The sequence below is a fragment of the Rhinoderma darwinii genome, chromosome 3, assembly GCF_050947455.1.
Source record: "Rhinoderma darwinii isolate aRhiDar2 chromosome 3, aRhiDar2.hap1, whole genome shotgun sequence".
Taxonomy (NCBI): Eukaryota; Metazoa; Chordata; class Amphibia; order Anura; family Rhinodermatidae; genus Rhinoderma; species Rhinoderma darwinii.
Window position 1 is genome coordinate 338,257,962 of NC_134689.1, and position 22,024 is coordinate 338,279,985.

Below are 22,024 nucleotides of genomic sequence, written 5' to 3' on the forward strand. Positions count from 1 at the left end.
CAGTGACACATACCTACGCTCTACCAGTCTTCCTACTGACTGTTTACAATGTATACTCTGGAAGAACAGCATTATCAAACAGGTACAGTAGGAACCTACAGGGTAATCAAAGCAAGTATGTATACTCTGGAAGAACCTCAATAAAATTCCCCAAACCAAAATAACCCACATACACCAAAAGACTTGCTTTAACCAAAACAAGTTAGGGCACCAGTCCTCCTTGAACCTGGACGACATGTTTCAAAAAGAACAAACTACAGCGTCCTGCAACCACTCCTGGAATCAATGGAAGTCTGTCAAATCAGCATCAAAAGAGCACATATGTTTTGGAGCAACCGGCTCCCTAGAAAAACATTAGCAAATATATTGAAGCCTGGACCACCATCTATCCATCTGAATCACGAATACAACGCTCACTGCGGTCAAGCCATCTCACAGCGTCTTTAGAGTTCTCAAAAAAATGCGTTTCTCCCAAGGCAACCACTCGAAGCATCGCAGGATATAACATCGCATATGGGATTTGCAGAGTACGCAAGCGCTTCTTTACCTCCTTAAATAGAAGACATTTCTTTTGGATATCTGCCAAGAAGTCCGGAAAAAATGCTATACGATGGCCATCAAAAGTGACATCTTTCATATCTCTGGCCGCTTTCAGAATGGCATCCCTGTCTCGGTAATGCAGGAGCTTGACAAGCATAGTTCGGGCTTGTGACCCTGGCGGAAGTTGTCGCATGGGAACCCTGTGAGCACGTTCCACAGCATGCATGGGTGACAAAATTGTAGCACCAAAAAAAGATTTCAGCCACGTCTAAATATATTCAGTCGGGGTATTACCCTCCGTGCGTTCAGGCAAGCCCACCAATCGGATATTATTCCATCGGAGTCTATTCTCCAAATCATCGGCCTTAGGGCTTACTCAGACGAACGTAAAATACCTCCGTGCAACGCGCGTGATTTTGACGCGCCTCGCACGGACCTATGTTAGTCTATGGGGCCGTGCAGACAGTCAGTGATTTTTGCGCAGTGTGAGTCCGCTGCGTAAAACTCACAACATGTCCGTTCTTTGTGCGTATTTCGCGCATCATGAACCCATTGAAGTCAATGGGTGCGTGAAAACCACGCATGGCACACGGAAGCACTTCCGTGGGACGCGCGTGATTCGCGCAACAGCAGTGAAAAGTATGAATGAAAATAGAAAAGCACCACGTGCTTTTCTGTTTACAAACATACAAACAGAGTGTCATAATATGGCGGTTGCGCGAAAAGCACGCAGCCGCGCACCATATGATCATGACACACGGAGCTGTTAAGTGCCTTTTGCGCACGCAAAACGCCACGTTTTTTGCGTGCGCAAAACGCACACGCTCGTGTGAATCCGGCCTCAGCCTGTAAACTCAAAATGGCGTGGTCATGCTTCAAAAGATCCCTTTGCATGGGTAAAATGACGTCTTCAGTCGCGCTAACGCCGCCCTCCACCGCCGATATCCGTTCTGAGACCTTTTGAAAATCATGGCAAATAAGCCCCACATCCTCACTCACACCTCCCAAATGCAGCGACAAGGAAGACATCGAGGTATTACATTTAGTGATGGCCAGAAAGACATCAATCATAGAGGGTACACCCTTCCCCAGCACAGGCAATGCAGGAGGAGGTAGTGACAGAGAAGATCCCACCTCAGGCTGAGTACATAGTTCCAGGAAATGGCCGTCACAAGTCTCATCAGCGCTCACTTCGGTGTGCACCTCCAACGTGGGAACGGAGGTATGTTTAGGAGTCTCCGCGGACAGTGCAGGCTTACTTGGCGTGACAGAAGTGTGTGTCAAATAGCCCGCCAGCTTAGAGGCCGCCGCACATGCGACTGCAGGGGAGGCGCCAGCGCCAACTTGGCTCTCCCGCTCCACCGCCACATCTTGTTTCCGACGGGTCATGGCCGCGATGTCGACAGAACAGGGCTGCAAACCAGGCAGGAATGATCACCCAGGTAAGTAGCACCAGGCTGTTCAAATTGTTTCCTGTAAAGAGCTCCGAAACAGGATAAAAGCAGGATCTCTAGCAGGAGCTAACACGCTATGCGTCCTCTCACATCCCCAGTAAGGCCACGCCCCTTTAACCCTGATGGGTTTAATGAAGCTTGTATTATGGTTATACTCAAACCTGGTAAAGAACCTCTTCTCACAAACTCTCTCCCCATCTCCCTCTTAAACTCAAATATGAAATTGTTCAATAAAATTTTGACCAATAGATTACATCCGTTCTCCCAGATATTATCACGCTTTCCCAAACAGGATTTACCCATGGCAGATACTTAACCTACAAAATCAGAACTGCGATTAGTGCTATCACTCACTCTCGACTTGTCAAATTAAAAATATTAACATAGATGCCAACAAGGACTTTGACAGGGTGTCCTGGGCTCCTAATTTCAGGCATTTAAAGTTCCGGAATTTTTGTGAAAGATTTTATATATGCAGTACAACCTATATATTCTGGTCCACAGTCCGCTGTGTGAGTCCGTATCCCTTCTCCCATATTTAACATGGGTAAGGGAACAAGACAAGGATGCCCGCTTTCCCCTCTATTATTTAATTTATCTCTTGATCCTCTCCTTTGGACTATGAACGACTTACCCTCATTTTGAGGTATACAAATTGGCAGTGTAAAAACTACGTTTCCGGCTTTCGCTGATGACATTCTTCTGCTCATTGCTAAGCCTAAAAAGGCAATTCCGGATATTAAGGCTAAAATCTACAGCTTTGTCAAAGTCTCTGTATTTCTGGTTAATTTTAATAAGTCAGAGGCACTACCTAAATTTAGATCAGCAAAGAAACGTTGGGGCCAGAGCTTTCCGTTTCAATGGAGCCAGTGCTGCTATGGAGCCCGCTGCATTTGGGGGCCAGTGCCGCCCGATGTCACAGGTCATGGGGTATGACCAGTGGTGCCGCTAGCAGCCACTATGGCTGCTACAGCAGTAGCGACGCCACGTTCAGTAGTATCTGTGTCCTTAGGACGCAGATACTATTGAACACTACGGCAGAGAAGGAGGTATCTCCCTGCTCCACCATTGAAGGGGTTGTCCCAAAAAACACATGTATCCCATATTCACAGGATAGGGGACACATGTGTGATCGCTGGGGTTTCGACCGTTGGGACCCCCAGCGATAAGGAGAACGCGGAATCAAAAGTCCACCGAAATGCTCCATGGGAAGCATGGGACTTCCGGGCTCTGTGTCCGGCTTGTATGTCCGGAAGCTCCATAGAAATGAATAAGGTGCCAATCACGCACGTGCAGAAGCGCGACCGGTGCACCATTCATTTCTATGGAGCTTACGGACACACAAACTGGACACAGACCCCAGAAGTCCCATGCTTCTCATGGAGCACTTCGGGGGACTTTCGGTTCCCCATTCTCCTTATCACTGGGGGTCCCAACAGTCGGACCCCCAGCGATCCCACAGGTATACCTTATCCTGTGGATAGGGAATACTTGTGTTTTGTGGGATAACCCCTTTAAAAAAGGCTACAGGCCATATTTTTTGTTTTTTGAGGGGTTGGGGCTGTATGGTGCTATCTACATGGGGGGCTGTATGGAGCTATCTACCGGGGGACGGCTGTATGGCACTATCTACAGGGAGGGAAACAGAGACCCAGGCTGATGGGTAATTCCCATAAGGAGACATTATCCGGCAGTCAGTGGCTCTTAAGCTTAAAACAGCATGGGGGAGATGTAATGAACTGGAATTATGTCACCTATTAAAAATTGTAAAGGAAAACTTTCCATTCATTGAGACTTCAATTCTGTCACCTGTTACTGAGCAAGACTGTAAAGTGTCCCTGTATCAGCCTGTCCTGTTACTGACAAAGCTGCGGTATGTAGCACGTTGTTCTGGAGCTTCTGACAGAATTTACAATGTCCAGAGCAAATCTCACCACAAGGAAAGTTCCCCTGTAAACTGTCCATACATAGTGACATTTCTGATCCCGCACCACAATAGGCTACAGATCAGACCCTGCATGGGGAGATTTAGAGCGCTACCCATCAGAAGCTTTAGATATTGCAGAGGTCTGAGGGTCTGCTGAGGGGACAATGTCCAACTATGAGACATCTCCCCCCCCCCCCCCGTGTATGGTCCTCATTACACTGGTGATCACACTGGATTGGAAAAACTGCCAACAAATGAACTAGGAAATCTGCCAGCAGTTGAAACATCTGACATCTATGGATGCCATTTGGCAGACATGTTGTATATAACCAACGTGCCACCGAGCAGCCACAGTAACCATGGAAACAATAGAATCCAGTTCATTATTAACATTCTGTTTCCATGACAGGAGACTAGAAAGTGTCAGTTCTATGGGACACAGCGGCCGGCTGGCAGCTACTCGATATTTCTGACGTTTTGAAAGAGAATTTCAATGTGATTTCCTGATTTACGTTTTAGGAATTAATCCAGTAAGTGGTAATAATGTGAATAATGGTTGTCACTTAGCAAAATCATCGTCTTACAGCAGTTTATATATAATATACAATGTCACTTACTATCCCCCCCTCCCCCTCTAAGAACAGATATTATTCTATAACTCCTACTATATTGGTGGGAACAGATACAATTTACATTTAAGTAGCTTATAAATTCTCAATCTTATCATAAAACACAATGTGAACATTGACTTATTCTTGTAAGATCTTGTGAGTAACAGCAGATTTGTCTGTTCTCAGATCATTTTATCCGGATACTTTCATGTCATAATTGATTAAAGTGTTCATGAAGTAGTTACATAGTTTACAGCTAGTGGCTGACATCACTCATAAACCCAAGAAACACCACATTTTCATATTTACACACCAATGGATCCAATAAACGCCCTTGAAAGAAATAATTGAATATGTCCTGGAGGTAAAAATTCCTTCCTGAAGCCTCCAGACGACTGGACAGATCCCGGGATCAGCGTTGTACTTTGTAGATCCCAGGAACACTGTATATTGTGTTTCGAAAGGAAAATGATCAACACTTCCTTCAATCCTTTCCACCTTGGACAATTCCTGGGGTGACATATCATGTCCATACAGCTTACCCATTATATAAACAATCAGCCACAATATGTTTTTTTATTTTGTTTCACTTTATCAGCTTTACCAGTTTAAGTTATTTGACAGAATAGTTCAGCATTTTTAGGGTTTGGGTTCGGTCACTGTATTTACTATTTTTCCTTAGAATTCTATTGCAATAATTACCTAACACACAGATTAGATAGATAGATAGATAGATAGATAGATAGATAGATAGATAGATAGATAGATAGATAGATAGATAGATAGATAGATAGATAGATAGATAGATAGATAGATAGATAGATAGATAGATAGATAGAAAGATAGATAGATAGATACATAGATAGATACATAGATAGATAGATACATAGATAGATACATAGATACATAGATAGATACATAGATAGATACATAGATAGATACATAGATAGATACATAGATAGATACATAGATAGATACATAGATAGATAGAAGACTGAAGGGCCTGTATTACAGAGAATCCACAGATTCATTTATTTCATTGCTGGACATTGCGTTACCACAAGTTTATGACATTTATTAGTTAATCTAACAGGAGCTTCTGGTCACTTTTTCAGCTGCATGGTGGATAAACATGGCGCAAGAGAACCACAACCAAGTTCCTGCACTTTGTACTAATGGTTGTGGCTTCTATGGTAGCCCACGTACCAATGGACTCTGCTCCGTCTGCTACACAGAATGGCTACGGAGACAGAACAGCAGCAGCAATGGGAGGAATAGTCCCCCAGGTAACACTGTGTGATAGTGACTTGTGGAATAGTTTGGTGGCCTGAATACAGAAGATCTATCGGAGAACTGATGATAACTTTTGTCTTTTCCTGCAGTGATGTCAGTGAGAAGTGAGGTGGAGGCTTCTACCTCACAGATTGTAGACTATGCAGAGCTTGATAAACCTGCAGAATCTATAGATTCACAAGGACAAGTCAGGTAAGTTATTCATCATTTCTGGGGCAGTATATGTGAGAAGTGATTCTACCTGTTGTAAGAGTACAGGGTATATGTGGAAACAGAATATTATAGTGAAGGCCTTTCCAGGGGTCCACAATGATGTTTGGTATGAGTGCCCTAAGACTGACGCCAGTGAAGAGCCTTCCTGTCTTTTTTTACCTCTGTTCGTTCTTGATCAGTATTTTTCTGTCTTGCAGTTTTCTTCCTCAGACAGATTCAGGCTCCTCTTCACCAGATGGAAATACCTTAGAGAGAAGAATTGAGGTGTATATTCGGAACATACGTTTGGGGGTAGAATTACAGCGAGGAAAGAGAAAGTATAATGATACAGAACAGACATTGGACAGTGCTGAGGGTAGGTGATTATTTGCTTCGGTGGGATTTATCCTCTTACGGGGTCATAATGAGGAGTCATTTTATGTCATTATTATGTATTTTTCTATAGCTTCAGCATCAGATAATGCACAGAAATCTTCTGAAGATCAAGAACTCTCCCCACCAAAGGCCAAAGTCAAGAAAGTTAACCGTTGCCACGTGTGCCGCAAAAGAGTTGGGCTCACCGGTCTGTATACATATAAGACATTACTTTTTATGTTCTGTGTAGAGTATAAAGAGATGGTGCTCATGTGTTTGGTAGCTGGAGTTACAGATAAAGTCCAGCATACAGAACCTGAGTAAAATTATATATACTTTATATAAACTTCTATGGGGAGAAGTTCTAGAAACAAATATTGAGGTCCTACTTCTGATCAAACTCTACAAGTAAATGTGGACAAAAGGGGTTGTTCCAAGAATAACATTTATCACCCATCCACAGTATAGGTGATAAATGTGTGATCTCTGGGGTACCCATAACTGGGACACCCACTGACTACTAAAATGGGGATCTTGAAACCCCCACTCACAGAGATAGCCGAGCGCTGTATTCGTCTATCTCCGTCAGTTCTATAGTTTTTAAATGGAACAGCAAAGCGCATCCTCGTCCTGCTCTCCGGTCGAGCTCCTCTTCACTGTGGTCGTGCAGTGAGGAGGAACGGGGAGTTCTGACCCCCGTTCTAGTGGTCTGTGGGTTCGCAGTGTGAATAGGTGATAAAAGTTAATATTGGGATGACCCTTTTAAGTTTGAACTAAATGTTTCACCTATACCCAGAGGAGGCTGCAATTGTGGCTGGTTGATCCACATGGCAGTTCTAACACTTAAAGTCTATGTAAACCCTTGAAAGTAATTTTTTATTTTATTCTAATAAAGATGTCAGTCAGTGTGTTTGGTGCAAGTTTCAAATTAGTTTTATGAAATTTTTTTTTTACTTTTTGAGATACAGCTGCTTTGTATACTATATCCTTCGCTGAACCCTGTACCTGTCAGGTCTGCGGGACTGATGGGTTCAGTGACAGTGGGTCATGCTTGTCTCTGACATGCAAGATCTGCCTGTTATCCATCACATCATTGTTCATAACTTAGATGTGATAGATTACAGGTGGATCCTACGTGTCAGAGACACGCAGGACCCACTGACACTAAACACGTTACGGATTTAGGACTTAGCGCACGATACAACTGCTCTGTATAGAGAATACAGAGCAGCTTTACCTCAAAAAGTAAAAATAATTTTTAATAAAAACAAATTTGAAAGTTGCACCAAACACACTGACTGACATTTTTAATAAAAAAAAGCCTTTAATTATAAGTCAATATTCATTAATGTTAGTAATATCTGAAAATGTGGCTTAATATTTGGCTACGTATAAGTATAGCAGAGATTCCATTATTATATACAAGCAAGATGGTGGTTGCCATATTGGTTTTTAACTATGGAGATGTATTACAAAGTCACTTTCAGCTGCTGTTAATATGTCCATTTTTTGCCAGGCTTTGACTGTCGATGTGGGAATATATTCTGTGGGATACATCGTTACTCTGACAGGCACAGTTGCTCCTATGACTATAAAGCTGAAGGAGCTAAGAAGATCAGAAAGGAAAACCCTGTTGTGGTTGCGGAGAAGATCCGTAAAATTTGAAAGCAAAATTCCATCCTGTGTGACACCAACATTGTGGACTGTGGTGTGGTAATAAGTCATACAACCCACCTTCATCATCCTGACTCTACATCCAGGGATACAGCTCCTTCTCTTTTATCTTCCTTATTACTCCTTTTCTTCTTCTCCTTTGATTATAGCTTTTCCCCAATTCCTACAATTGCAATAAGAATGAAACAAAAGATAAAAAAAAGTCAAATATCCTTTAAGGGGTTTTTCCAGTTTAGAAGAAATTGATGGCATATCCTCAAAATAGCCTATCATATCATGCGAGCGCAGCCTCCCCTATTTCTTACCTGCTCTGAACTGTGAATCGCCGACACACTTGTGGCAGTGGATCACAATATTACAGCCTTCTCACATACGAATGAATGGGAGATTTGCCGCTACAAGTGTGTTGGTGATTCACAGTACGAGCAGTGACAGGAATGGAAGGAAAGCAGCGCTCGCATGAACGTCGAGGCTCCTTAAAAACTACAAGTCAGACCCCCACCGATCAGATATTGATCGCCTATCTTTAGGCCATCAATTTCCTGTAATATCATCCTGACTAAACATCCGGGGATACAGCTTTATTTTTATCTTTACTTTCTTCTGTTCTTTATCTCTTGTTTGATTGTAACTTTCCCCAAATCAATATACATGAGATAAGAAAAAAAACAAAAATGATACAAAAAAAACAGAAGAGAAAAAAATAGTAAATCTTTCCTAAACTGTCCCCAGGCTTTTCCATACTGTGCACAACTGTTTATATTGGAGAGGGGATGTGATGGAGTGTAATGTAATCTCTACACCGGTGTCTACAATATCTCCGCTCTCATCTCCCCTATCCCTTATATAAGTATTATCCAGCATTGTGGTGTGGTAATAAGTCATACAACCAAACTTTATCATCTTGACTTCACATCCAGGGACACGGCTCCTTCCCATTCATTTTCCTTGTTTCTCCTTTTTTTCCTACTTGAATCTATAAATGAAATAAAGATAAATCACAATAAATAAAAAAATTGTAAAATCTTTAAACTGTCTCCAGGGATTTTTATACTGCACATAACTATTTATAAGACTAAGTTCAATCTTTGTGTTGTGATGTAGTTTAGTAAAGTTCATAGTTTCACCATAATCGTGAGTAAAAACCGTGGCAAAAATAAAAGCAGGAAAACCACATGTTAGTATTTACAGGATTGTCGCAGTTCTGCCACGAACGCGGTTACTGCTTTTGTTATAGAAATAATTCAAGGAAATTTTGCTATACCTTCTCCCGTGAATTTTTTTTTTCATTACTTGAATTTCACATTAAAGTCAATTGGGAAAAGACACAAACACATAGAAATAGGGCATGGTATATATTTTAAAAAAGCAGCAAACCCTGAGTAACGTGATTTACAAATACAAAATGTGAATATGTTCTCTAAAAATCTCTGTGCAGGCCATTTGAGGTCCCTTCACGCCAAATTTGTCAAATCTTGTCTTTATGGACCTGGTTTGACAATCATCTCGGAACAGGAAAGAGCCTTCCACAAACTGTTGCCACAAAGTTGGAAGCATATAATTGTCTAGAATACATAGGTAGGTAGTGTTCCCCTCGCATCCACCAAACCCAGATTTGTCCATCAGACGGCCAGATAGTGAAACGTCATTCATCACTCCAGAGAACAGGTTTCCAGTGCTCCAGAGTCAAGTGACGGCCCATGAACATCCACCTCTTATAACTAAAGAGGCAGGCGGCTTATTATGAATAAAACATCTCATGATGACAGAGATGGTCAGGAAGATGAGGAGGAGAAAGTGGCTGAGACGCACAGCGATGGTGAGTGACCAGGAAATGGACGGGCAGCAGCCGTCGGCGGGAGGTACAGCGGGAAGAGCTTTAGGAGCTAATGAACTTCCGCTTGCGCATCAAGTAGTCTAGCAACCAGCAAGGGAACAATGCTAGGCACTAGGGAGAGCATGTTTATAAAAAAAAAATTTTCTGGTGCGGTGCGTACCCCCTGAGGCTGTGGCGCATACCCTCTGTGGTACATGTACCATGTCCGGAGAACCAGTGCTCTAGACCAGCAGGGAAAAATCCATTTACCCCTCCTCTACTCTAGACTACCAGGAAAACAGGTAATAAGATTTTTCTTACAGAAAGCATGACATAAATCTTCTATGTGCCTCAATATGATCATACAGAGAGACATGGAGGTACAGCAGGGACAGGATAGTAAAAGCTGTGTATTCATGATCTGTGCAACTCGAATCCTGAATACGGTCATACACATGTCCTCACTTGTAAAAATCAGTTCCCAATGCTTAGTAGTGAGGTTGTGGTAGATTTAGGATTACATTAAGCTGACAATTTGAACAGGCAGAGCTGCAGTATAAAGCATGGAAGAAGACAGATCCTGAGCCACAGATGAAACAAGGAGCAGTGTTTCAAGCTACATCAGAATTCCTTTACAGCTTAAACTACCATGTACTAATACTGCAGGTCTAATCATAGATGTGCTGTAATGAAGAAGGTGCTAAACACATAGAAATATAGGGGGGAATTTATCAATAGGTTTATGCCTAGTTTTTTGGCATAATAAGTCACAAATCATGGCATTTGTAGATGTATTTGTGGCTTTGCCAGTTTTGTAAAATGGTAAGAAAAGTGGGCGAGATTTACTGGGAGTGAGCGAAGTATCCACCTTTTCGACAGATTTATTAATAGTAAAGCCAGAATTTTGTCACAAATCTACATCTCGTTGTCATTTTCTGACTGTAGGAGGGTAATGGAATAATTTGGGATTGGTAGAAATGTTATAGATATGGTGAAGATGATGTACAACTCCCCCACTGCTAGAGTCATTGTAGGGGGGACTTGTCCCATACTTTCGTGCTCTTCAGAGGAACATGGCAGGGATGACCCCTCTCCTCGCTCCTATTCGCCATATTTATTGAACTCTTGGCAATATTTTTTAAATCAATCCAAGTTTATTAACAGTACATATTACATGAAATCCAGCATAATAAAGCGTTTTCATTAAACACATCACATTACATGCACATATGATGTCCACAAACAAAAGATTTGAACCCCCCTCAACCTTCCCCCACCCCCACCCACACAGCCCCATACCAACTAGACATAGTCAGTTCCCAAGCATTACACGAAAAGTAACAGGACATCCCCAGCACATTTCAATATACAGCCATATTTGTCCACTTATACAGCAGTCCCGTGCCCAAGTAGATCAACCATCATATCGGCACTATTCCCCCCACCCAGTGGCGTAACTACCGCCGTAGGAGCCGTAGCGGCTGCTACGGGGCCCGCGGCATGAGGGGGCCCGTGTCGCCCGCCGGCACGGGCCCCCACCATGGCCGGAGGCTCCGCTAGCAGCCGCTATGGCTGCTACAGCGGGACGCCACTGAACACTACGGCAGAGCGGGGAGGTATCACACCGCTCTGCCATTAAACAAAAGACATGTATCCCCTATCCACAGAATAGGGGATACATGTGTGATCGCTGGCATTGATAGGGAGAACGGGGGACTGAAAGTCCCCTGAAGTTCTCCATCACAAACCTCGGACTTCCAGGGTCTGTGTCGGCAGCTCCGGAGAAATGAATGGAGCGCCGGTCCCGCTTGTGTGCATGCGTGACCAGCGCTCCTTTCATTTTTAGTGAGCTGCGCAGACGCCGAAAGTCAGAGGTTAGTCATGGAGAACTTCAGGGGACTTTCAGTCCCCCGTTCTCCCTATCGCTGCCAGCGATCACACATGTATCCCCTATCCTGTGGATAGGGGATACATGTCTTTTATTAGGACACACTGTAGGTCGCATTTTTTTGGGAGGGAGGACGCTGTATGGCGTTCCCTACAGGGGGACGACGCTGTATGGCGTTCCCTACAGGAGGGGGGACGCTGTATGGCGTTCCCTACAGGAGGGGGGACGCTGTATGGCGTTCCCTACAGGGGGGGACGCTGTATGGCGTTCCCTACAGGAGGGGACGCTGTATGGCGTTCCCTACAGGGGGGGGCTGTATGGTGTTACCTACAGGGGGGGCTGTATGGCGTTCCCTACAGGGTGGGGGGGTGTATGGCGTCCCTACATGGGGGGGCTGTATGGCGTTCCCTACAGACCCCCCTGTAGGTAACGCTATACAGCCCCCCTGTAGATAACGCCATACAGTCCCCCCCGTAGATAACGCCATACAGCCCCCTCTGTAGATAGCGCCATACAGCCCCCCTGTAGATAGCGCCATACAGCCCCCGCTGTAGATAGTGCCATACAGCCCCCCCTGTAGGGAACGCCATACAGTCCCCCCCTGTAGGGAACGCCATACAGTCCCCACCTGTAGGGAACGCCATACAGTCCCCACCTGTAGGGAACGCCATACAGTGCCCCCCTGTAGGGAACGCCATACACCCCCCTGTAGGGAACGCCATACAGTCCCCCCGTAGATAACGCCATACATCCCCCTCTGTAGATAGCGCCATACAGCCCCCTCTGTAGATATCTACAAAGGGGGCTGTATGGCGTTATCTACAGGGGGGCTGTATGGCGTTATCAAAAGGGGGGGTTTGTAAAAAAGGCACTATCTACAAGCGGGGGGTTGTGTGACACCCAGGGGAGGGGGGCCCCAGTCAAAAGTTTGCTATGGGGCCCAGTCTTTCCTAGTTACGCCCCTGCCCCCATCCCCGTAACCATACCCACATCCACAGTCCCACTGTTTAAAAACCTTTCCAGTGTGAACATGACATATCACGTTGCTGTCAACTTGCCATATATCAGGGTTTTCCCACCCCCTGCACTCCCCCAGACATTCGGAGTCTGAGAAGGGTGGTTGATGCCAACCCCGAGTGATCGATCCATTTGTCCCATTGCTTTCCAAATTTCTTGAGAGTTCCCCTTTTCTTGTGTATATTATATTCCATCAGAATGGTACGATTAATAGTCCCAAGAATTTCCCCCACGGATGGAGGGTCTGCATCCAACCAGTGTTTAGCTATACCTTTTCGGACCTGGTACAGAATCTTGGCAATGGCCAAACCTTCCTGCCGGTCCCCTTCCAGATCACCAACATACCCAAGAAGCAGCACCTTTGGATCATCTGGAAGCCCCACCTCATAGACCCGCCATATCAAATCCGTCACTTCCCCCCAAAGGGTCCTGAGAGCACCACAGGCCCAGAACATATGAAAAATATCCGCTTTTTCCACTGGGCACCTACGGTACTTAGCATCCGTTCTGACTCCCATTCTTTTCAGAACCCACGGCGTCCTATACACCCTGTGTATTAAAAAGATCTGAGACCTCCTCTGTGCTATATTCATGGACAGATTTCCATGTGAAAAAAGGAAAAGGATCTCCCATTATTTTATTAGAATTGTCAGTTCTTGCCCAGGTGTACACCACCAATATAAGTCATAGAAATTATGGGTATGGGAAAAGAAGAAAAAGGGGCAAGAAAATTTTAGAGGAATTAGCCAATGCAGGGGAAACTCAAAATTATCTAGGCAACTCACAATTGGTGGCTACCAACGTGGAGGAAGGGGGCGTGAAACATAGGCTAAAATTAAAATCTAAGAACATGCCCTCTTTGGGTTTATGCTCACAGGTAAAGATTTTTGTAGATCTGGTCACACAAGATATTAATATATTAAGCGAAACCTCGCTCTCCAGTAACATCACTATTAAAGAAAATAAAGCGTTGGAAGAATTCAAGACCTGGACTGATGGGGTTTTTAAACAATCAGACAAGGGTGAGAATGTGGTAATCTGGCCCAAAGAACTCTATATTAGAGAAGCAAAAAAACAGCTCAACAATAGAGATTGTTACAAATTTTTATGGGGGGATCCCACTTTACAGTTCCAACAAGAGTATGAGAGACTCATCAGTTCAGGTCTTTAAGAGAGAGCCATCTCACAAAATGAGGCTAAGTATCTTTTAGTCAGACATCCTAAGGTGGCAACCTTCTATATGTTGCCTAAAATACACACAAATGTGGAACAGCCACCTGGCAGACCTATAGTATCTGGCTGGGATGTCTGACTGAGAAATGCGTAGCTTTGTATATAGGCTTCCCTCTTACACTCGGGACACGATGCAGATACTCCAGGAGTTCAATAATCCCAATCTTGAGGAGGGTAAATTTTTGGTAACTCTAGATGTAGAGAGTCTCTACACCAATATCAAACATGATCTGGTGTGTAGAGCTGTCAATTTCTTCCTAGGTTGTGAGCATAACTATAGTCCCAGTAGGATGACCTTTGTCAATAGAGCACTAAAATTCATATTAAAAAGAAATGACTTTATTTTTGATTCTTCCTACAAACCCAACGAACAGCAATGGCACCCACTTTTTCCAACCTGTTCCTTGGGTGGTGGGAGGAGGAAATCGTTTTTTGGGAACCTCTTGAAGCACATGTTGAAAAAATATCAATATGGCGCAGATATATTGATGATATCATATTCATCTGGAGGGGATCCGAAGACGACCTGCTAAAATTTATAGATGTTCTCAATACAAATGAATGAAATCTAAAATTTACCCTAAATTATAGCAGAAGGGAAGTAACTTTTTTGGATGTTAAAATTGGTATTGACTATAATCGTGAAATTATTACCAATTTATACAGAAAGGAGACAGCCACCAACAGCCTCCTAGATGCACAAAGTGCCCATTTAAATAGAACTATTAGAGGAATCCCGATGGGAGAATTCCTGAGACTAAGGAGAATTTTAAGATGGGAGCTAGGGATCTCAGAAATAGACTGAAGGAAAGACATTACACAGGGCGTCAAATTAAACAAGCATACATCTTAGCCCTCCGGACGGATAGAGATGCACTGTTGGTGGTAAAAGATAAAACAGAGAGTGATGATAAAGTGATTTTTATCACCACACTGTACGACAAGTGGCAAGAAATGAACGATATTATGAAAGAACACGAGCAGGTATTGCTATTGGATGAAGACCTAAAAAAACATCTGGGTACGACTATTTCTGTAGGATATAAAAAAACAAATATTATAGGACAACATATTGTTAAAAATCACTTTACTAGGGACTGCATAAAAAATAAATCAGAAAAATGTCCAGGTTTGTGTAAAAAAAATAAAAAATATTAAAAGTAAAAAAAAACAACCCTTTTCTCATTTTCCCCCTAGAGCATAGTAAAAAATTAAATAAATAAACATAATTGGTATCGCCGCGTCCGTAAAAGTCTGAACTATTACAATATATCATCATTTAACCCGCACGGTGAACACTGTAAAAAAAAATTGTAAACGCCAGAATCTCTATTTTTTGGTCACCTAATCTCCCACAAAAAATGAAATAAAAAGTGATCAAACCGTCGCATGTACACCAAAATGGTATTATTAAAAACTACAGCTTATCCCGCAAAAAGTGTGCCCTCATACCACTTAATCGACAGAAAAATAAAAAAGTTATGGCTCTCGGAATTTGGTGACACAAAATAAATTTTCTTTTTTCACTTAGGTTTTTACTTGTAAAAGTAGTAAAATATAGAAAAAAAACTACATATATTTGGTATCGGCGTAATTGTATTGACCCATAGAATAAAATTAACATGTTGTTTTAATTGCACAGTGAATTCCATAAAAGCGGCGCGCAAAAAACTATGGAGGAATCGCTGTTTTCTTCATTTTCTACCCCACAAATAATTTTTTTCCCGTTTCCTAGTACATTATATGGCAAAGTAAATGGTGCTACGAAAAACTACAACTCGTCCTGCTAAAATAAAGCCCTCATAGTACTATATAGATGGAAAAATAAAGGCGTTATGGCTTTTGGAAGGTGGGGAGGAAAAAACAAAAATGAAAATATGAAAAAGGTCTGCGGCGGGAAGGGGTTAAACGTCACCATAATCTCAATTTAAAGGAATTATCAGGATGGGCAATTTGTCATCTGACCACAGGGATAAGAGGGGGCGATATAGATTCCATGTTGCTAAAAGAGGAAAGCAAGTGGATATACAAGATGAACTCAGTGAGCCCTAATGGACTCTATGAGTCCTTTAATTTTGGCTGCTTCCTTTGAAAGTATGGTCCTTTATTTGATCTTTGAATGTCCCATCGGTAAATGGGAATTTTTATGGACTAATTGAGGGAGGAATTATTTGACAACAATGTTTTCCCTTTTTCCCTGCCCATGAGACATGATGGTTCATCTGCTCCTCTTTACAACTACCACTTTTTGGGATGATGCAAAAATACTAGAAATTCAGAATGGCAATAGCCACAATTTATGCAATAATCCATCATATTTCCCATAACTAAATAATAATAACAATAAAAAACGAAACAAAAGAAAAAATTAAAGTTCATAAAATTGCACTGAATACAGACCATGATATCAATACTTTAATTTAAAATCTAAGGATAAAAATTGTTCCTTATAGTTCACATCCTTAGGACGGATTTTCACGAACCTATGCTAGTCTATAGGGTAGTGCAGACTGTAAGTGATTTTTGCGCAGAGTGAGTCCGCTGCGTAAAACTCACGACAGGTCCTATATTTCTGCATTTTTCGTGCATCACGCACCCATTGAAGTCAGTGGGTGCGTGAAAATCACGCGCACCACACGGAAGCACTTCCGTGGGACGCGCGTTATTCGCGCAACAGCAGTCAAAAGTATGTTTGTAAACAAAAAAAAACACCACGTGCTTTTTGTGTTTACAAACATCCAAACAAAATGTCATAATGATGGCGGCTGCGCGAAAATCACGCAGCTGCGCATCCTATGTGATGACTCACGGAGCTGTTAAGTGTCTTTTGCGCACGCAAAACGCCGCATTTTTTGCGTGCGCAAAACGCACACGCTCGTGTAAATCCGCCCTTAGGGTGTTCTATATGTGATTGATGAAAGATCAAATAACATACTTTATGACTTGTCTATATGTCAAAATATAAGACATTACTTTGATAGTAATGTCTGGATATCATTAATAAGTAAATTCACACCGCTATGTTTTGACGAAAATGTAAAGGAAATTATTTTACCTGTATTATGCTGACTGGCTAAATTTGCTGTCAGTCAACTGTTGACCTATACAAAGGGCCATAAACAAAAGGTTCCCGCTCCCGGAAGAAGCTGACTTTGATCATTGAAACGTACGTCGGGTAACATACCGACTTTGTAAATAGGGAAAGGAATAATAGAGGGAGAGAATAATGTAAAATAAACCATCCTTACCTTGTTTGAATGCATTAGCTGCAGCAAGTGCGAGCTTTGATGACGTCATAGTCACCTACGTCTAATACACTAGCCGCCAGTAGCCTCGGACCTAGCTGTGGCTCTGGTTTCGGTTTCGTTGCAGGGAATATCCTTAGTGCAGCGATGCTGTGGGATACTACTGCAGCTACTCAGCTATACTTAGTCCTAGGCTCTAGTCTCAGTCTCACTGCCGGGGAGACAATACCAGTGCAGCGATCCTGTGAGACGCTTTTGCAGCTATCTAGCCACATTCAGTTCTGGGCTCCAGTCCCAGTCTTGCTGCCGAGGGAGACAATCTCAGGGCAGCGACGCTGTGAGGCATTATTGCAGAGCCATACTTGGTTTATCATTTGAGCTGCCTGCTATTGATAATAGATATGCCCACAAAACCTTATGGATTAAGGTCAATTAGGTGATCTTGATGTGAGAACGGTGAACATCAAAATGACACTTTCTAGCTTTAAGAGCACTTCCTCTCTAGTCCTGGTGATACGGACACAACCATTCATACAGGATGGTGTCTCAACTCAACGGGAATTGACTAACAGAATATAGTAACACTAACATAAATAATAAAGAATAAAAATAAAAAACAATAAAGGTTTTTTTGCCAGTGCAATTGAAAGGGGACATTGCATTGGATAATCCTTCCCTATAAATTGTCGGTATCAATCGTTATAATAATTGAAGGCGATCTAATATATATTTTTTCTTGCCCCTTTTTCTTCTTTTCCCATACCCAGATTTCCAGGTGATGCCAAGATTTCCTCCCAATGATCCTTAGGTATAGGGCCTATATCCTGTTCCCATATCACCCTTATGGGTTCCATAAGATCCCCTAAATACTTAGATAACATAAGCCTATATACTAAAGAAATCAACCCCTTAGTAGCAGGCGCTTTAGCAACATACTCCAACACTCCCAAGGCATGAATAGTCAAATCTACTGGATCACTCTGGGATTGGAGGGCATGGCGAATCTGCAGATACTGATAAAACATAGCCTGTTCCAAGTGAAATTCGTCCACCCGTGGCGATTTTAAAAAGAGAGGATGTGTCTATATGTGGATTTAACCTAAAACAGGAGAGAAAAAGAGACACGGCGCCACATAGTGCAAAATAAAAGCTGGATTAGGCGAGGGAGCAAACTTTGTTAGATGTAAGCTCACCTTGGCCAATGGACACTGTTAGGTGTCAAACGAGCATTGTGGCTGCTGCCAGGTCCAAAACACAGCAAACAGAGTTTGTTGTCCAGAATTGAAATTTGAAAAATAAAAAATTGGGACCAACGGCGCTGCAATAATGAACAGGAAAATAAGAAGCTTTAAACGGACATCACGGCAAAAGTTTAATGTCAGAGGCTACGCGTTTCAACACCGGACTGGTGTCTTCATCAGGCCAATACAAAATGTGTAGTTCAAGCACATTTATATACATACAGGAAAAGAGAAAAACCGCCAAGATAGCAGGTCAAAGGTCAGACACATTATAAGTCAGCACATAACATGTCTAAATGTGAATACATAAACGCTGACTCTACAGTGATGTTTAAAAAACACATATGACATAATCGTTCACAAAATTACATTAAAAGAAGAGAGATAGAAACGAAACGAAATATGACTAAACATGCCGTTTTTACACACATACAAAAATAAACAGTTTATATCATTAGTAGCCACAGTAATAACCGTGGCAATGTGTATAAATTCTGAGTGTTTGTCTGAGACTAAAAACAAACATAATTAAATGAATATAGCGACTATAATCCTGAGACGCTGAATTAGCGTCCCCGGTTGCTAGGTAACCTAGAAAGTACGGTGGCCGGGACATAAGCGCTGGAGCGCATAATGGAACGTACAAAGCTAAACTACGGAGAAAGAGACGAGTGGTGAACAGAGACCACCAATTCATCAATCAGGGTAAGTAAAACTCATTGTAAGCAATATGATATGCTAAAATAACATAAAAATTATATAAAAAATAATTATAATCTGGGTAATCTTATAAAAACCAGACATTTATCAAGATGTTTTTCTGACAGGGGAAAAAAACAATACCACATAGCCCCCTCTCTCACATACTGCTCCACATAGCCCCCTCTCACATACTCCTCCACATAGCCCCCTCTATCACATACTCCTCCACATAGCCCCCTCTATCACATACTCCTCCACATAGCCCCCTCTCTCTCACATACTCCTCCACATAGCCCCCTCTCTCACACATACTGCTCCACATAGCCCCCTCTATCACATACTCCTCCACATAGCCCCCTCTATCACATACTCCTCCACATAGCCCCCTCTCTCACATACTCCTCCACATAGCCCCCTCTCTCACATACTCCTCCACATAGCCCCCTCTCTCACATACTCCTCCACATAGCCCCCTCTCTCACACACTCCTCTACATAGCCCCCTCTCTCACATACTCCTCCACATAGCCCCCTCTATCACATACTCCTCCACATAGCCCCCTCTCTCACATACTCCTCCACATAGCCCCCTCTCTCACATACTCCTCCACATAGCCCCCTCTCTCACATACTCCTCCACATAGCCCCCTCTCTCACATACTCCTCCACATAGCCCCCTCTCTCTCACATACTCCTCCACATAGCCCCCTCTCTCACACATACTGCTCCACATAGCCCCCTCTATCACATACTCCTCCACATAGCCCCCTCTATCACATACTCCTCCACATAGCCCCCTCTCTCACACACTCCTCTACATAGCCCCCTCTCTCACATACTCCTCCACATAGCCCCCTCTATCACATACTCCTCCACATAGCCCCCTCTCTCACATACTCCTCCACATAGCCCCCTCTCTCACATACTCCTCCACATAGCCCCCTCTCTCACATACTCCTCCACATAGCCTCCTCTCTCACACACTCCTCTACATAGCCCCCTCTCTCACATACTCCTCTACATAGCCCCCTCTATCACATACTCCTCCACATAGCCCCGTCTATCACACACTGCTCCACATAGCCCCATCTATCACATACTGCTCCACATAGCCCCCTCTCTCACATACTCCTCTACATAGCCCCCTCTCTCACATACTCCTCCACATAGCCCCCTCTCTCTCACATACTGCTCCACATAGCCCCCTCTATCACACACTGCTCCACATAGCCCCATCTATCACATACTGCTCCACATAGCCCCCTCTCTCTCTCACATACTCCTCCACATAGCCCCCTCTCTCACATACTCCTCCACATAGCCCCCTCTATCACATACTCCTCCACATAGCCCCCTCTCTCACATACTCCTCCACACAGCCCCCTCTCTCTCACATACTCCTCCACATAGCCCCCTCTATCACATACTCCTCCACATAGCCCCCTCTATCACATACTCCTCCACATAGCCCCCTCTCTCACATACTCCTCCACATAGCCCCCTCTATCACACATACTCCTCCACATAGCCCCCTCTATCACATACTGCTCCACATAGCCCCCTCTCTCACATACTCCTCCACATAGCCCCCTCTCTCACATACTCCTCTACATAGCCCCCTCTCTCACATACTCCTCCACATAGCCCCCTCTCTCACATACTCCTCTACATAGTCCCCTCTATCACACACTGCTCCACATAGCCCCATCTATCAGATACTCCTCCACATAGCCCCCTCTCTCACATACTGCTCCACATAGCCCCCTCTATCACATACTGCTCCACATAGCCCCCTCTATCACATACTGCTCCACATAGCCCCCTCTCTCACATACTCCTCCACATAGCCCCCTCTATCACATACTCCTCCACATAGCCCCCTCTATCACATACTGCTCCCCCTCCTTCACAGTCTCATTACCTTCCACCACAGTGTTATGTCAGGGCAGCATCCTCTTCCTCTATCTTCTCTTTCCTGCATTGAGCTGCATTAGGAGTAAGCCCCTCCCCTTCCTGTCTGATCACATGACCTCCTCCTCTCCACTCTGGCATCTACTTTGTGAGCAGGGCCCCAGCAGTAGTTACATTGGAGAAAGGAGAGAGAGATGATAGATTTATACTTTGTCTGTTATGCTAAACAGTCAGCGCCGGGGTGTGACACCTCAGCATGACAGACGTACACACAATGAAGGGGTTAATAGCTGCATTACTAGTAGCTACTTACTTAGGGTAGGGGTCAGAGAGTAACAGGAGTCAGATTTCCTGAGCTGAGTAACAGCGGGACACTGCGGGCGGTACTGCCGGGGAGGAGCAGGCTTGCACACCATGAGTTCCTCCAGCTGTAGCCATTCCTTTCCCTCTACACAGGTCACGAGGAAGAGGGAAAATGCTAGAAGAGGGCTGATTGGGTGGGCGGCCCTGGGTCTGGGTCTCGTAAGTAAAATAGGTGGATACATCTGCAATGTCTGTTTGACAGCCGAGCTGCCACCAAGGCTTTAAACTACATTACTGGGTATTTTGTTCCCCAAACATAAGTGACCCAGCAATGTAGAGGATCCATTGTAGTGCTACTGCGCCAGTGTGGTGAGGGGGGCCCGCGGGCCAGTAAGACCAGCTCTACAGTGTGACCCACCAAGCATCACCTCATATCTCAGATTCTAGACCTGCAGCTGTCTCAAACAGGCACCTAAAAACACACCTGCCCTATAAGCAGCTGTAAGGGAGCTCGTACACGCAGCGGTTGTGCTGTAAAGATTTGTAGCCAATTGCAGTGCCTTTGTGATGCAGCTTTTGGTCACGCAGCTTTTTGGTGACTCA

General features: G+C 43.7%; 2 protein-coding genes across 9 annotated transcripts in view; one reads left to right on the forward strand and one right to left on the reverse strand.

Moving 5' to 3' along the window:
* LOC142749873 (uncharacterized) overlaps nucleotides 1-22,024 on the reverse strand; it is a 56,853-nt gene that overhangs the window by 26,301 nt on the left and 8,528 nt on the right. For 3 of the 8 annotated variants that reach the window (XM_075858407.1, XM_075858404.1, XM_075858406.1), the window contains exons 1-4: nucleotides 21,129-21,532; nucleotides 8,954-9,042; nucleotides 8,127-8,229; nucleotides 6,198-6,283 (exon numbers count right to left, since the gene is read on the reverse strand). The gene's annotated coding sequence lies outside the window, so the exon portion shown is untranslated. Of the gene's footprint in view, nucleotides 1-6,197; nucleotides 6,284-8,126; nucleotides 8,230-8,953; nucleotides 9,043-18,458; nucleotides 18,584-21,128; nucleotides 21,533-22,024 lie in introns of those variants that run through there. The other 5 variants (XM_075858405.1, XR_012882496.1, XR_012882497.1 and 2 more) reach the window with 5 other exon arrangements.
* Nucleotides 4,362-9,098, forward strand: LOC142749874 (AN1-type zinc finger protein 6-like). The gene is made up of 6 exons (XM_075858410.1): nucleotides 4,362-4,451; nucleotides 5,648-5,818; nucleotides 5,915-6,017; nucleotides 6,236-6,393; nucleotides 6,484-6,600; nucleotides 7,909-9,098. Exons 2-6 carry the CDS (start codon nucleotides 5,665-5,667, stop codon nucleotides 8,055-8,057), a joined length of 681 nt encoding a protein of 226 aa, XP_075714525.1. The 5' UTR covers nucleotides 4,362-4,451; nucleotides 5,648-5,664; the 3' UTR covers nucleotides 8,058-9,098.